At 36.4% G+C, this 16,604-nt stretch overlaps 1 protein-coding gene across 1 annotated transcript in view; it reads left to right on the top strand.

Moving 5' to 3' along the window:
• The window catches only part of LOC149552653 (uncharacterized), a 49,188-nt gene that overhangs the window by 4,038 nt on the left and 28,546 nt on the right, over positions 1-16,604 (top strand). The window contains exon 2 of the mRNA XM_089788223.1: positions 4,313-4,386. Coding sequence (XP_089644349.1) covers positions 4,313-4,386 — 74 coding nt within the window. The remainder of the gene's footprint in view (positions 1-4,312; positions 4,387-16,604) is intronic.

The raw sequence follows: 16,604 nt of genomic DNA on the forward strand, positions 1-16,604 counted from the left end.
TTAACAATAACACACACACACACACACACGCGCGCGCGCGAGAGCTTGTCTAATTGATGATTAACCAATAACCATAGAAGGATTATCTCTAGGTCGGCTCAATCCGACTGAAGCTACAACATTAACTATCCCTCCATCACTCACTTTAAACATCTGCAATGAGCTCCATCATTTCTTGTTGAGAATCGAAAGCATGGATACGTAGGCAAAAATTATTTCTAACATTCCTAGAAAGGTGCACAACACCAAGTGCCTTCCAAAACAAAATACATGTGCCTTCCAAAACAAAATACATATCATAGAATTTTGTTACTTCTTTGTTAATCCCTTGTAGCCTATTTATGACAGCGCCCAAAAGTGAAGTGCAAGTAGCAATAGTAGTCTTCAAATCCAATCCCAAAGAAAGCTATGTATGACATATAACACCACTCAATGCAAAGGATGAATTTCAAGAATGTAGATGTCATATTTGTGTCCTTCACCAAAATGTACTAAGAAACATGCTGGAAACTACCTTTACTTAGTGCTGTTCTGAAGTTTTCAGCAAGCTCAAGAACAAGTTCTGGAATCCTTTTAAAATCTAAAATGTTGAAGTCTCCAAGAATCAACTCATCCCATGAAAAATCTGCATCTCCTAATGTCATAAAACTCATTATGAACTCCCCATCCGTCTCCTTGTTTACATATCTTGTATTTGGCGGTCTCCCAAGGGAGTAACAAATCATCTCATAAGTCTTCTCTTGGATCTCTCATATCTTACTATGTTCACCACATGTAACACTTCAACCTAGAGTTGTTCAATCATCCAACTCAAAAAGTAGATTTTCACATCTCTTCTTTACACATGCCTCAAACAATGGGTTATCTTTGAACACCACAATTGATTCTCCCAATCCTATTTATGCAAATGAAGAGAACTGCTGTGACAATGAATATCAAAATCTGAAGTGTTGTACCTTTCATCAATGACTCCAAGGCTGTCCCAAGTCTCTCATGCATCCTCATTATCATTTTCAACAGTATATTGTGGATCTGAATCAATAAAATTTGTGAACTTCTCTAAGAAGGCTGATTGCTTTGTTTAGAGATAAAGTGCTCATTGTCCTCATGAGTGGTTACCTCTATGAGAAGATGAGAGAAGTCACTTCCAAATTCACTTGCATTGATGTCTTCATAAAGATTCCTCTCCAAAGGTTATGTATGATCATGCAACCTATATCCATCTAAACCATCATCTCTTATAATATCTGAACTCAATCCCATGACAGTTGTTTCGTGTTAACCTTTGTGCACAGATTCATCAACAATAGCTGCATGTGTTTTCAAAGGTTGTTTTGGAAACTCTATCATATGATCTTTATGTATCAAGGCACTATCTCCATTTGAATGATCTACTTTGAATATTTTTCATTTGTTTGTTTCTTATTGTTTGTTGCACTAGAATAATCTTTTTCATTTACTCCTACCTTCCTTTTAAAGATGGATCCGAACCACCTCAGATGCTCTCACAATAACTTTAAATTTTCCTAGCTCTCTATAATTTTGACAACTTTCACTATGTTTGGATAATTGTGCTTCAATTCTGTTAACCCCTTCCGTCTATTCATCATCTGAGTCAAAAGGTCCAACAGTTGGTTCTGTTGCTGAGTTCTCAGTTCTGCTTGTTGATGTGTATGAACTAGTGAACCAACAATTTCAGACATCTTTCTTCATCTGGATCCCTTTCTTTCACCCATATTCCCTATGATTTGTTCACCTGTATATCCTGTTTTCTCTTCACCCATAATCCTGTTTCTTTCTGGATCCTCTTATCCTTTGAACCCTATCTTGTTTTGGTGTGACGTATCATGATAAGTCTATGGTTGCATACTCCAATCTGTTATATCACAGTCTAATCATTTTGTACTCACCAGGATGACATGATACACTGCTTTGATAGCACTATATGGGTCTGCCCTTTTTTTCACACTTTATGTTTCTCCCTTTAATTTCTGATTTGTGTGATTGTTAAATATGTAGTTGCTGGTAAGAGTTATAGATTGGACTTATGAACACAAATATACACGTGTATGGGAAATGCAGGTACTATATTAATCAACAGCAACATTAAATCAAACAACTCCTTTATTCAACACCAATAATTCTGAAATATGTTAGCAACAGATTAAAATCTGATTTCTTAATGAAAGTATTACAGGAATTGCATATGCAGAAATTGCTGCTCTAGCGTTGACAGAGTTTTTTGAGAACAAAGACAGCATTAACAAACCCTTATCACCACCCCCTAGGTTTATTCAACTTTGTACGACTCTATTCCAGCATGTACGGCACCCACAGATGAATGCAAAGTGTACGACCATCTGAGATTTTATGACTCTATTCCAGCATGTATGACACCTGCAGATGAATGCAAAGTGTACGGCAATCTTTTCTGATCAATCTCAAACCTATATGACTTCCCTTGTAGCTTTTTCATTCCAGTACAATCCACATGTATAGAATTACCAGTCTGCTCAACTCTCTATCAGTCTTGTACAGCCAGCAAAACTCTGATTATAAGCTAAATGCACTCAGCCAACATATATAAATAGTATGTAGCTGCAGTAGTTCAAACACTCCCAGCCACTTAGATTGCATAAGATAAAGTAACAACTATAATGCATAAACAAATTGTTACCTTAGTGCTCAAGCAATTCACAAATCCTCCTGTCAGTATCTTTGAACGGTGAAGAGAATGCCAACGAGTAAAGGATTTCATCCTCCAAGCCCAAGAATATAAATTCTCCAACCAATTTTATAAATTTATATATGTTCAAGCATGCTGAAAGAGAGCTCTTCAATTGCTTTTGTAGTGCTATCCCAAGAGCTCATTCACTCACCCTGTCAAATTGGGATAAACAAATTGACTCTTTTGCCCTTTCCTATTTTTCTTTCAGGATTTTGTTTTTCCCCTATTTTATCACCTTTTTTTTTCCGTGTTGTTTTTCTTTTTCTTTTAATCTTAAGTCTCCAAACATTTTATATCCTCCAATGTGTCATCAAGTAAAGTGGAACTATTTTAATTAAATGTTTCTCACATCTACAGAATATGCATTAATAAAGATATATATATATATAAATTTAGATTTATAAACTAACTTTATTAATACACAAATCACATCAATGATAAATAAATCCTCTGTTAATATTAAACATTTACCATCGACATGTCATTACCGCTGAAGGTCCAGTCAGAATGAGTTAGTATAAAATTATAAATAGTAAGTATGCCTAAAATTGCATCTAAAAACCTTGGAATGATTTGCAACCAAAATTGCCTAGGCCAAATGGTCTCCAACTCCCTTAAATGTCTAGGTTAGCCTATGGGACCAAGGGGAAATAGGCTAACGACATCATCATGCTTTAAATGCTAGAAAGTGGATATTACAAATGTTATTGCTTGCATTTAACAGTAATTTGTGATCTGATCTATATGTCTGATCACTAATATCTTATGAACTGATCTGCTCTTTATAAGCACCAATGCCAGTCAAATTGTTTTCTTTGATGCCTTCCTCCATTGTGGTCTTTTTTCCTTTATATCTTCATGTCTCTTTAAGAGAGACAACTCTTAGAAGTCGCTGTCCACAAGGAATTGTCACAAGCTTTCTTAACAAATCACTGCTTTGTCTTAATTGCTATTAGTAATTGTTTGCTGTTGGCATTACTTAATCACTGTTCATATCAGAGTGTTGTTTTCTTTATTTTAATCATTGCTCCTTCGTAAAGTAGAATAGCTGTCTAATTTGTTGCTTCTATTAATTACTGTCCTCCAAGTGATCAATTCTGTTCATTCCAATCCTTAATTTCTGTCTGTTTGCTCATTCTTCTTGTTCTCTTTGGCTTAGTATAAAAAGTCGTGAAGTCTTAGGATTAAGACAATTTTCTCAGGCATTGATATCTTTGTTATGGTGGTGGCATATCACGTCTCATAGAGAATGCCAGGGTTGACCGAATTCATTAATTTTGGTTCATTTTGAGTGACTGAGGACTGACTCGTGAGTCTTTTCCAGTCCCGCCTCAGTATAATAATTATGATTGTGTAATCCATTTAAATACACAAATGGGAAAGACAGGTGTCAATTTTTGTTGAGAGAATCAGGTGACAATGTATTCTGCTGGCTTTGATCTAAAGAATTTACTAAGAATCAGAAATAATTATTAAATAAATAGTCCGTGCATGTGGTCTTAATGATGTCAGTCATAAAACTCTAGTTTTTGTCATGCAACTTGGAAAATTTCATGGATGACTGATTTTATATGATTCTAACAGGTAACGCACTCCAGGAAACGGATTCGAAATGCACCAAAAGCTCTCAAGCCAGCTCCGTTGATTATGAGATGCAAGTATGCATTCTTTTTTGATGGCAGAATGTGTCTTTGTTTGAGATATAGTGTATTTTGCTATGGCCTTACTTGGTTTTGTATAAGACACATGATTTATTTTTTGTGTGTTCATAGGAAAGTTAGTCAAGTTTGCAAGCTTAAAAAACTATATCATTTTGTATAACATACTTGGAAAAATTAGACTCAGGATTCGTCAAAATATGGCCAAAAAGAAAAACATAAATACACGAAAATACCAGAAACTTTTGCATTTAAATAACACATAAGTCTATTCTAATTCATATTTCAAAGATCACACATGTTATGTGACTGTGAAATACTTAAAATTTGTAATGTGAGATTATCAACATCAAGCAATACATTGCATTGCTACAAAATTAATAAATACTAGCTGTAGAACTGTTAATATATGTTGAAAAACAGCCAAATACAACCTATATTGGCTTTTTCCCATGCCTAGTTCTAGCACTTTTGAGCACCAATTTAGAGGTAAATTGGAAGCCTCACAAGGAGTTAAATTTTCTTCAATATGTCTTCCTTTGATGCTTCAGCTGCCACTGCTTCTCTATCCAGTTCAGTGAGATCTAAATCAGTGAACATGATATCTGCTTCTTTGGCAATCCAATCGACAAAAGAATCAATGCCATTAGTGGCATGGGAATGATCCTCCAACTTTTCAGTTTGAATGTGAGTTGTATTAGATGAAGACATGGTCATTGACTCTCTCTTCAGTCAACTTGGTTTTTCCTCTTTTGCTCTGTTCAAATGTTCTCAAAAAGACTTCAGTTGTGTTCACAACAAGACGTGAAGTCTAGGTCATATACATGTGTAGCAAGCCTATAAAGATTTGGTATGCCAACACCATAAATCTCCCTCCGCAAATCTGCAAATAAAATGTATCAACTAAAATTTCAAATCTTAAAGTTTTAGTATAAAGCTTAGAAAACTGATTTTTACCCATCTGCTGGATTTTTGTAATATCCCCTTTCAAGATCACCTAATCTTTTACCCTAAACTCACAAATCTGAAATGAAACAGGAGCAAAAATGTAGTTAGAGATGTAATTCTCATTAGAATAAGATGAGATAAGCTGTGTAAATATCTTGAAGTCAGATTTCTCATATCAGGTTGATCTTATAGATAAATCTTCTTTATCCAATTGAATTCTTTTGCTTAGACTGCTCTCAAGGTCTGAATAATACTCTTTTATTGTTCTCCCTTTTTGCTTAGAATAAAATATTCTGCATACTTTATTGGTGAAAGGCTCACTGCCTTTCTTTAGAATTGCCTCTCCACTTTTCTTTGTTGCCTCTAAGAATAATATATTATTCCCCTACTCGCACTCCCTTTGATGTCCTCCTCACATGAAACATGAAACATTCTCCCCTTTATATCTTCCAATGTGGAGGAGATTCACACCTCTTCATCATGGCTGCCCTTTGAAAGAATCACAATCCTTCATACATGTCCCTCTTCAAAAGAATCACAAACCTTCGTAAGTACTAGCTTTTTGAAGAACCTTAACCCTTCGTAACCTTTTCCCTTTGAAGGAGTCATTTATTTTCATCTCCTTTCTTTTTCCTCTTCTATTAATTTTTCCTTTCTTCACACCTCTTTTCTCTTCCTTTCCTCTCTCTCCTTTTCAAATGAAATTCTCTTCTCCCTTTCTATATCTCATGTTTGGTGGAGTCACAACTTTTCATTTCATGCCTTTTGCCCCTTCATTAACTTATTTTAATTAGATTATGCTATATTTTAGTTTTATTATTTTATTTTTAATTTAATCATTTTGTTATATTATATTTAATTATTATTAATAAATCCTAATTTAAAAAGGGTACATCACAGTCCACCATTTCCAAAATTGCTTGTCCCCAAGCAATGATTGAATGATCATGGAATTCTATCCTCAATCTTTCTTCTGTTGCACAACTCAAATATTATCATATATGCTTTCTCCTTTATTTGGAATGTGAATTATGATCAATAGTAGAAACTTGACAGATTTTAGCTAAGACAAGCGTTCTCTCATCTTCTAGACTAAAGGATCAAGCCATCTAATAATGGTGCTTGATTTGCAAAAACCAATATTTGCATGATAGCGTACCTCAAATCATATCTCTTGGTTCACTCTAAGCTATTCTCTTCTTCTAGATCAACTAATAATATGTAGAAAAGGAAGTGCCATGGCCCCTTTACAAGGACAATGATTTTTGTTGCACAGTTAACCCGTTTTGCCTTGGTCCCAAGCGCTAACCGAGTTTTCTCTAGGATCAGTTCAGTTTTTGGCCTAAGCGATTTTAGTTGCTTGCCAATTGGGGTTGTTTCAGTGGGGTTTCCAGACACTTATTACTTTTAGTAAGTCATCAGGCTCACATTCTTGGTGTTTGAGGGTTGGTCTAGGAGTGTCTTGTTGAGACCTTTCCGGCAAGTTATCACACATGTATATCCAAATCCATCTGATTAGAGATTTTAACACCTGAAGATTTAACTGATTTATTCGAAAGTGACTTTGTAACTTAAGTTATTATTATTAATGTCACTTTATTATCTATGGACACTTTATTTCCTTAAGCGGGAGAAAAGTATTATTTAAAAAAGGAAATAGAGAAATAGAAAGAGGAATGCGAAGAGTCACCTGTTTGTGCTTAAAAAGGGAAGAGGGAGCCCATTTTCAGCATACGTGGTTTGGTGATTTAGATTTCATTTTCTCTCTTGGAGAGCTATTTAAGAAAGCTTCAGCTTTCAACAAGTGAGAGGATAGAAACCCTCAATCTTGGACAATGGATGGAAATCCATTGGCGGTTGGCAACATCGTGCGGGTGTTTCTCATTGTATTCTAGGTTCGTCTTTTCCGTTATCCAATTTTGCTGCAGCTATTGAATCTATGATTGGATTTGATTCAGAAGTTTTAGAAGACCTCTAATGAAATATCATTAATGAAAATGTATTCCCTTGGAGGTTTATGGCAATAACATTTTAAGACTTATTTTCAAAATGGGGTTTTGCTGGTGAAATCTGAAAGACATTGCATGAATTCATTAGTTTACAAATTTCTGAGATTTTAGTCAAAAGTTCATAAATATCCAGTTAGGGATAATATAGCACGACATACAGTTGAGAACAAAAAGTATACGCATGATTGCATTAAGACATGAAGCAAACATGAAGTAGATGCATGATTGAATCCAAACACAAAGCATACACATAAAAAGACAAAGCACACACATGAAAACGTAGAGCCTACGCATGAATATGTCTAGATATAGTTTGTTTGGCCCACGAGAGGCAACAACATCCAACTAGGAGTGGATCTATCTTTTGGAGTAATCAATCCACAAGAGTCAGGAATGTCTAATCAAGAGATCCATCTCTTTGGTAATCAATCAACAAGGGTCAAGAATGGCTAACTAGGACTAGATCCATCTCTTCGAGTAATTGAATCGACAAGGGACAGTAATGTCCAACCAAAACTAGATCCATCTCTTGGAGCAACCAACCCACAAAAGGTAGGAACATACAACCAGGGTCAAATCCATCTCTTGGAGTAACCGATCCAAAAGAGGTCGAAACGTTCAACCCTGACCAGATCCATCTTGTGTAGTAACTAATCCACAAGAGGCAAGCATGTCCAACCTTGACCAGATCCATCTCTTGGAGTAACCAATCCACAAGAGGTAGGAACGTTCAACTAGGACCAAATCCATCTCTTTGAATAAATACAATCCACAAGAGACAGTAACATCCAACTAGGACCAAATCCATCTCTTGGGAAATCAATTCATCACTTGGTCCACAAGAGACAAGATTGTCCAACCAAGACTACATCCATCCCTTGGGGTAATAGATTCCCCAACCAAAACCAGATCCATCTCTAGAGGTAACCGATTCATCACTTTGTCTGCAAGAGGCAAGGACATACAACAAGGACTAGATCCATCCAAGAGACAAGAATGTCCAACCAGGACTACATCCATCCCTTGGGGTAACAGATTGATCATTTAGCCCACAAGAGGCGGGAATGTCCAACTAGAACTAGATCCATCTCTAGAAGTAACAAATTCATCACTTTGCTCACAAGAGTCAGGGACATCCAACAAGAACTAGATTCATCCAAGAGACAAGAATATCCAACTAGGACAACATCCATCCCTTGGGGTAATAGATTCATCATTGGCCCACAAGAGGCGGGAATGTCTAACCAGAACTAGATCCATCTCTAGAGGTACCAAATTCATCACTTTTCCCACAAGAGGCAGGGACATCCAACAAGGACTAGATCCATCCCTTGGGGTAATCAATTCATCATTTAGATCATAAGAGACAGGAACATCCAACTGGGACTAGATCCATCTCTTGGGGTAACTAATTTATCTCTCAGTTCACGAGAGGCAGGTGCATCCAACCAAGACTAGAGAGGCAGCAACATCCAACCGAGACTAGATCCATCCCTTGGGGTAATCGAACTTGCTTCTTATCTATATCATAGGACTGCCACTTCTCATCGTTCTTCCATGTAGGGTTGGTTCTCAAAACCCTTGTCTCTCTTGTGTTCCTTTCTTGGTTTAGAAAGTCGTGAATATCTCATTTTGGACTATCATAACTTCATCCATGCAACACAGGGCTGGCTTTTCTCTATCATGTTCTATGGACTGTCATCTTGTCTTTAGCTCTTCCTTTGATGTAATTCTGCAACTATTTTCATGAAGTTTTCCATATAGACCAAATCCTTGGATTTTTCGAAGGGTTTTAGATTGTCCTTATGGTCTTTATTCTCTGTAATAATTGTTATGTCTCCTTAAAAGAAATAAAAGGATAAATGATTGATCTCGTTCTTTGATTAGTTCTAAAACTCCTTATCAAACATAAATCTGCTTATAGTCTATTCACGGTCTGTATGTATGCCCCCTTAAGTTCTGCAACAAAACACCTTCAAAATCTGCTTAAGGTTCTTCAAAATTCATGTTTAAAAGGGTCTGATACAATCTGCTCACGAATCTGTTCAAATCTGTTCACTAGTTTGGAAAAGGTCTGTAATAAATTGCTTTAGAGTCTATCGATCAAAAAATTGCTTCAGAATCTTCTTACGAACTTCGATATCTAATATTTACGAAGTTATGAGGTCTGCTGAATCTGCTCTGAAAGTCTGAAATATATTGGTTATTAGAAATTCAAAAGTCTGCTCAAAGGTCTGCTTAGATCTTCTTTTTAATTGCAGTGGTAATTAATTGAAACCGCGATAAAATGATTTCCAATAATTTCTTATCCATACCCTTCGAATACTATAGTAATGTCTCTCAGGTTGGCAAGAACATTGCTCTTTTATATTGTAATATCTCCTTTTCGGATCATCTTATATTTTGCCCTAAATTCACAAATACTAAATGAAACATGAGCAAAAAGTAGTTAGAGATGTAATTCTTATTTGAATGTGATGAGATAAGCCATATCAATTTATGTCTTACATGTCTTGAGATGCGAGTAGTAGTACAATGGCCCAGCCAGGGTTTAAAAATTAATGCCTTACATGTTTTATGTGGATGCTTTATGCCTTAAATGTATACTTCATGCCTTAAGTGTATATATGCGTATTGCTTCATGCCTTACATGCCTTATGTGGATGCTTCATGCCTTGCGTGTATATTTGATGCCTTACATGTATATGTCAATGTTTCTTGTTTCAATATGCTTCCTATTCTACAATTTATGTGTTTACTTCAGTTCTGATGTGCTTACAGCATCTTTACTCCCTATGTCTTTTATACGTGTACCTTTCTCAAGTATGCATCGTGTCTTGCATGTAACCTTTATATCTTACATGTGTTTCCATGTTTGCTTCATGTTTGTTGTGTGTTTAGCGTGATTATTATTTCTTGTGTCTGCGTTTCTTGGTAATGTATGCTTATATCTTGAATATGCTTCGTATAATGTCTGGTGTACTTTTAGCACATCTATTCCATGTGTGGTTTATTGGTGTTTACATCCATCTCAAGTATAATTTTTATACAGCATACAGTCTAAAGCATTGCCTTGAATATTTTGTGCTATATGAAATTTTACATGGAAGACATCATAAAAGTTTAAACAACCACTTTTTCTTGAGTTATAGACAGCTTTTCTTCGAGTAGAAGGCAAGCAAGTATTAGCCACTTATCAACTTATGACTGCAGTGAAAATTTGTGCACATAGGAATATTATCAACTAAAGCAACACAGCCAAGAGGACTTCATCACATCTAAGGATATGTGTTATGCTTTTAATCCTTATCTTAATAAGTGTTAGGCTTCACATTCTTTACCAGAAAGAGATACCCATGTTATTGTGCACACATTGGGTCAACCAAATCAGTCCTTCCAATACAAGTGATGCCAAAATAGAAATTGATTTTCAGATTGATGCCTTTTTGCCCTTCTTTCTAAGGACAATAGAAAACTTATTTAAAATTACAAACCTGACTCATGATTATGTTGCTAGAATTTTTAATTAAAAAAATACCCTAGTTGAATTTTACAACTTCTAGTGATATCAAGTTATTCAGCAGAAGCTAATTACATCACCCGGAGAATCTAAATTACAAATCTCCAAGGGTTGAGTTGGGATCTCATGTTTACAAGATTTAGAAGACAGAATGGAAACTACCACTGCTTGAGGACAAGCAATCTTGGGAAGGGAGGACTGTCATATCCCTGTCAGAGATCATAATCACGCCTCTAAATAATAGAAACATAAGAAATAGACTATTTAAAAGAGGGCCATTCAAAACTAAGAGAGGCCAACTAAAACTATTTGAGTTGCCGACTAGATTAATAATGATATCTCCTAGGGAATCAACTTGGATTTGTTAGGACATTGCTCAGCTTTCAAGAGGTGTGAATCTTAGCTTTGAAGAGGTGTGAATCTTGCCAAGGGAGAGGGATGTTAGAAAAGGCATGTTTCTATCCACATTAGTGATATGAAAAGGATCTACAGTTCATTTAACAAATGCATCCAGGAAGGATGGATCAGAGCTGATTCTTTTGATATATAAATTGATTTCAGGAGGAGGGCAGCCATTTGTACTTAGCAGAATAATTTTTATACCCTAAATAGGGGATTTTGCATGAATGTTGTGAGAATCACCTGTGTGGTCTATGTGACCAATAATTCTCATCGTTAAGAGGAGCCAATGCCTTTGCAACAAGTTCTGGACCCAAACCAGAGGGTTTAATTCCCATAGATAGTATTTGAGTAAAGCATCGTGCTGGAGAGGATGGTGGCTTGTGTCATGCCCAGTCAAAGATAGCAGGTCACAGCTTAAAACATTGTCCAGGCAATGCAAATAGTGCTGTATAATAAATAAAAAAGGGCGTGCTAGCCTGAGAATTAAAATAAAGTTATCAAGGGGCGGCATTTGTGGGGGAAGGGTTGTGATTCCTCCAAATATGAAAAGTTGTGACTCCCTTGATAATTGGATATAAAAAGGAGATTGTTTCCTCGAGAAGAGGACAGCAATTAATTTATCAATCTTTAGAACAAATATAACAAGTGTTTACTATTGATCTACAGCGAAACCCTCCCAGGTAAAGAGTCTTATGGATAAATTCTCTTTTTAAGTTGAGGATGAAAACCCTCGATTTTCCATTGTTAGTTAGGAACAAAAACTCCCAAGTCAGGCAGATCTGAAAGCACCCTCAAAGAAGACATAATAGAAGAAATCTTGGATGGAAGGACAATTTAGCAGGAAATCAATATGTTATTTATAATAAATTCATAGTTTTAGAGAAAGCCATTAACATTTTGAGCAAGGTTTATTGTTTTAGGGCAAAAATTAGAAATGTTCTGAAAAGGAACATTGCGAACTACTTATGCCATTGCAACTCATGACAAATTGGGGAATATTCTCCACCCTAGCTTCTCGGATCATCTCTTCCTATAGATTGCACAAAATTTCAATATTTATGACTCAGACAAGGCATGTATGGATTTCAAGAAAATCAATTTGCTACTTGGCTAAAGTCTAAAAGTTAATGAGCACTCTATTCCTACTATTTTCCTATTTGATAAAATGCTTAGCCCTTTCTTTGCCCTACTTTTCTGTAGTCATCAATTGCGAGACATGTATTTTTGATGGCTTCTTCTAGTAGTGGGCAATGTAAATCCTTATTGGTGTTTTAAACCCCACATTGGCACATGTTAATTGATTGTTGTTACAATGGTAGTTGCATTATTTTATTAAAAAAAAGAAATATACATATATAGACAATTACATTAACGATGCTTCCTAAAGAAACAATCAGTAACATAAGACAAATTTAGGAACTAACTAACTAGACTTAATATTACATTATTGACCATTAACTCAATAAATATGTAAGCATTATTCTAATACCCTTCCATTGTAACAATCACTTTTCCAAGGTCTTAACTAACAACTAACATATCAAAGAAATACAATTATTGCTTCATTTTCTTAGGAAGACAGTTATATCAGTTACGTTCATGTGAATGGGATTAACATTTACAATCAGATAAGCGAAAATTTCATAACTAACAATTGAAAAACACCATCAATGAATTTACTATGGAATTTAAAAATCTACATACCATGGAATTTGAAACCAAAATCAATCCAGGGATGCTTCTGCAAACACCCTGGTTAGTGCACAAATGCCACTTAGGATCAAATGACGATTACCATCCAATACCACTATATCAAATCAAATGACGATTACCATCAAATACCACTATATCAATTAGGGCATTGATTACTATTGGATCATTTAGGGCATCACATACCACTGTATCAATTAGGACATCTATTATCATTGGATCATTTAGGGCATCACATACCACTGTATTAATTAGGGCATCAATTACCATTGGATCTTTTAGGGCATTAGATACCACTGTATCATTTAGGGCATCAGATACCACTGTATCATTTAGGGCATCGAATACCACTGTGTCATTTGGGTTGTCAGATACCACTGTATCATTTAGGGCATCGGATACCGTTGTATCATTTGGGGTGTTAGATAGCTCTATTTCATTCCTTTTCTTCCTATTGCTAATTGTGGCAATATCATAAGATTAGAAGATATGCTCATAATCATTATTCTTATAAATGAAAGACTGAAATAACAATCCTATAGATATATTCCATATTTAGTTGGAATGTCAACCAATCTAAATGGTTACCAATTATATTGATGAGAAAGGTTGCTTTCATCAAAGGAAATAACGGAATTCAACTATATAAATTAATCCATCATATCTTCTACGTGTATAAATATCATAAAAGTAAAAGTATGTGTTACGAATAAATGTTTGAATGCTCAACGTATCTTTGTCTGATGCACATTTTGACATCTCGTGGAGAGGGAAACATTGTCAGGGGCTAAACCGCCCAACCACGGACCTTCAACTTATCCCCACACTTTCTTTAATTAGAAAGACCCTCCCTACTCGGAATAGACATGGAACACTTGGTTAGCCACCAAGCAACCTAATTTTTATTACAATAATAGATAAGACGTCTATTATTAGTTAATGGTTATCTTGTAAATATCTTTAGCTTTAGTTTGCTTTCGTTTTTTGCTTTCTCTGGAATAGAATGTTTCTATTCTTTACGATCGTTTCCTAAGGAAACATCGTCTCTTCCTTTTGTATAAATTGACCTTTCAGTCTCTGTTATTAATAAGCAAGTATTTACCAATTACCTCGTAATATGGTATCAGAGCTATTACTTAAATTTTTTCGAAAAAAATTATAATTTCTTCATGAAATTATTTGTTTAAATTTTTTCAAAATTTTTTCTGTTGAATTTCTCTAAAACCCACTTAGGGTTTTCGGCCTAGAGAAATTCTCGAACTCGGGTCTGCCTGTGTTTGTTCAGTACACTCTAGCCCCATTCGTCCATGCACATCGATCCTTGAAGAAAAATCTGCCATTTTTTATCAAGAAATCTGAAGTTTTTTCAAGCTTTTTTCAGCTAGGGCCATTTTTTTCAAAACCCAAATTTTTGGGGTCGAAAAAATATTTTGTTTGCTGATTCTTGGTGGGTTTTTCGAGAGCTCAACTGGGTTGTCGTCCGTTTTTTCTGGGTGCCTCGATTTTTGTGCCAGCAGATCTAGAAAACAACAGCAAATTCCTTCTAGGTTTTTCGAGCTCTCTTCTGGGTCATTCTCTGATTCTTCTGGGTCTTTAGTATTTTTGCCTCGAAGAATGTGCCTTCACAGATTTTCACAGTTTTTCATTGAAAAACGTGCCATGGCATCTCTGACAAATATTCTGCTCGAACATAATTCCAAATTCAATGGTCGCAATTATGGAACCTGGAAGCAGCGCATCATCGCAATCTTCAAATATCGAAACACTGATCAACTTGTTCTGGGTGTTACGTAGCGTCCGACTTCTCCGGGTCCTAATCAAGGCGAAGCTGCATTTTTCGCCTTCTGAATCTGTTTCTGTTTTTTATGGGTTTGTTGATTTTCTCCTCAAAAATCATTTCAAGTTGTTTGTAATACGCAAGGTTGCGTGAGATTTTGGGTTTGTTGATTTTCTCCTCAAAAATCATTTCAAGTTGTCTGTAATACGCAAGGTTGCATGAGATTCTGGGTTTGTTGATTTTCTCCTCAAAAATCATTTCAAGTTGTCTGTAATACGCAAGGTTGTGTGAGATTTTGGGTTTGTTGATTTTCTCCTCAAAAATCATTTCAAGTTGTTTGTAATACGCAAGGTTGCGTGAGATTTTGGGTTTTATCGTTTTTTCCACAAAAACGAAGTTTTGTAAATGCAACTTATTTTGAGTCATAGCACTCTTCTGGCAAAGCTTCTTGGTTTTAGCATTCTGCAGATCCAGGGAGGGTCTCAATTATCATAGAATGTTCCAACATCCGTACGTTGACCATTAAGTGAGGATATTAAGATAATATCTTATACTTTTTATAATAGTCAACTACTACATCTGGATCAAGATACATGGGATCTGAATAATCGAGAGGTAGTAATGCTTCTCAAACTATCCGTAGCTGATGACCAGCTTTCTCAGATTCCATCCGGCAAGACAGCGGCCGAAATCTGGACACATCTAAAAGGTCTTCATGAGACTTCCGACAAGAGCAGAGCCTTCTTTCTGAAAAACACTCTGTTTTCTATTGTCATGGATGAGCGCACCTCGCTCCAGGCACACCTGAATCGGATTCAGGAAATCCGTGATCAGTTACTTGCCATCGGTCGCAAGATGGAGGAAGAGGATATTGTGGTAATCACTCTTCGGAGTTTACCAAATTCTTATGAGCATTTTATCGAGACTCTCAACATCACATTTGCTGGTGTTGATCTAAAGTTCACTGATCTCTGCACCCTGCTACTTCAGCAAGATCGGTGGAAACAACAGTTCGGTAGCAGCTCCAGTTCCACCTCCACTGAGCAAGCCTTTGCTGCGAAATCCTTTCAGAAGGATAAGGGCAAGTTTCAGCAACCATCTCAGCAGAAGTCTTTTGCTCCAGCATCCGATGGTACCAAAAAGAAGAACATTCAATGCAACTATTGCCACAAGTATGGTCACATGAAGGTTGCATGTCGGAAACGCTTAGCTGCCCAGTCTAAGCAATCGGGTTCGCAACCCAAAGCGAACAGTGCAGAGCACACTGAGCAGGCGGAATCTGCCTTTTATGCCTTCATGGCTAAAAGACCCGCAGATCATGTACAGTCATCTGCCTGGTACATTGATTCAGGTGCCTCTCGACATTTCACTCACCGCAGAGATTGGTTTACTGACTACCAGCCTTATTCAGATTTTGTTATCTTTGGTGGTGGAGAAGAGTACACGGTTGTTGGTAAAGGCAACATTCAAATTCAATCTGTTGGGAGGAAGCTCATATTCCTTGATGTGTACTATGTTCCAGGGATGGAACTAAATCTACTCTCGGTCAGTCAGTTGCTGCGACATTCTCCACACTTGGCAGTCACCTTTAGTTCACATCAGTGCACCATCACTGATCGGACGACTAAGTCTACTATTGCAGTTGGTCTTGAGGATCATGGTCTTTTCAGACTTACTGATTCTGGTGATTCTCAGGACTTAGCTATGGCTGCTCGGCGATCTTCCATCAGCACACTTTGGCATCAGCGATATGGGCACTTAAATGTGCATTATCTCTCACAACTTGCTCGGGATGAGCTTGTTCTTGGTTTGCCAGAGATTCAAACCCAACACCTTGGAGTTTGTGACGCAT

The sequence above is a fragment of the Cupressus sempervirens genome, chromosome 6, assembly GCF_028749045.1.
Source record: "Cupressus sempervirens isolate cs-2001-9-10 chromosome 6, ASM2874904v1, whole genome shotgun sequence".
Lineage (NCBI taxonomy): Eukaryota > Viridiplantae > Streptophyta > Pinopsida > Cupressales > Cupressaceae > Cupressus > Cupressus sempervirens.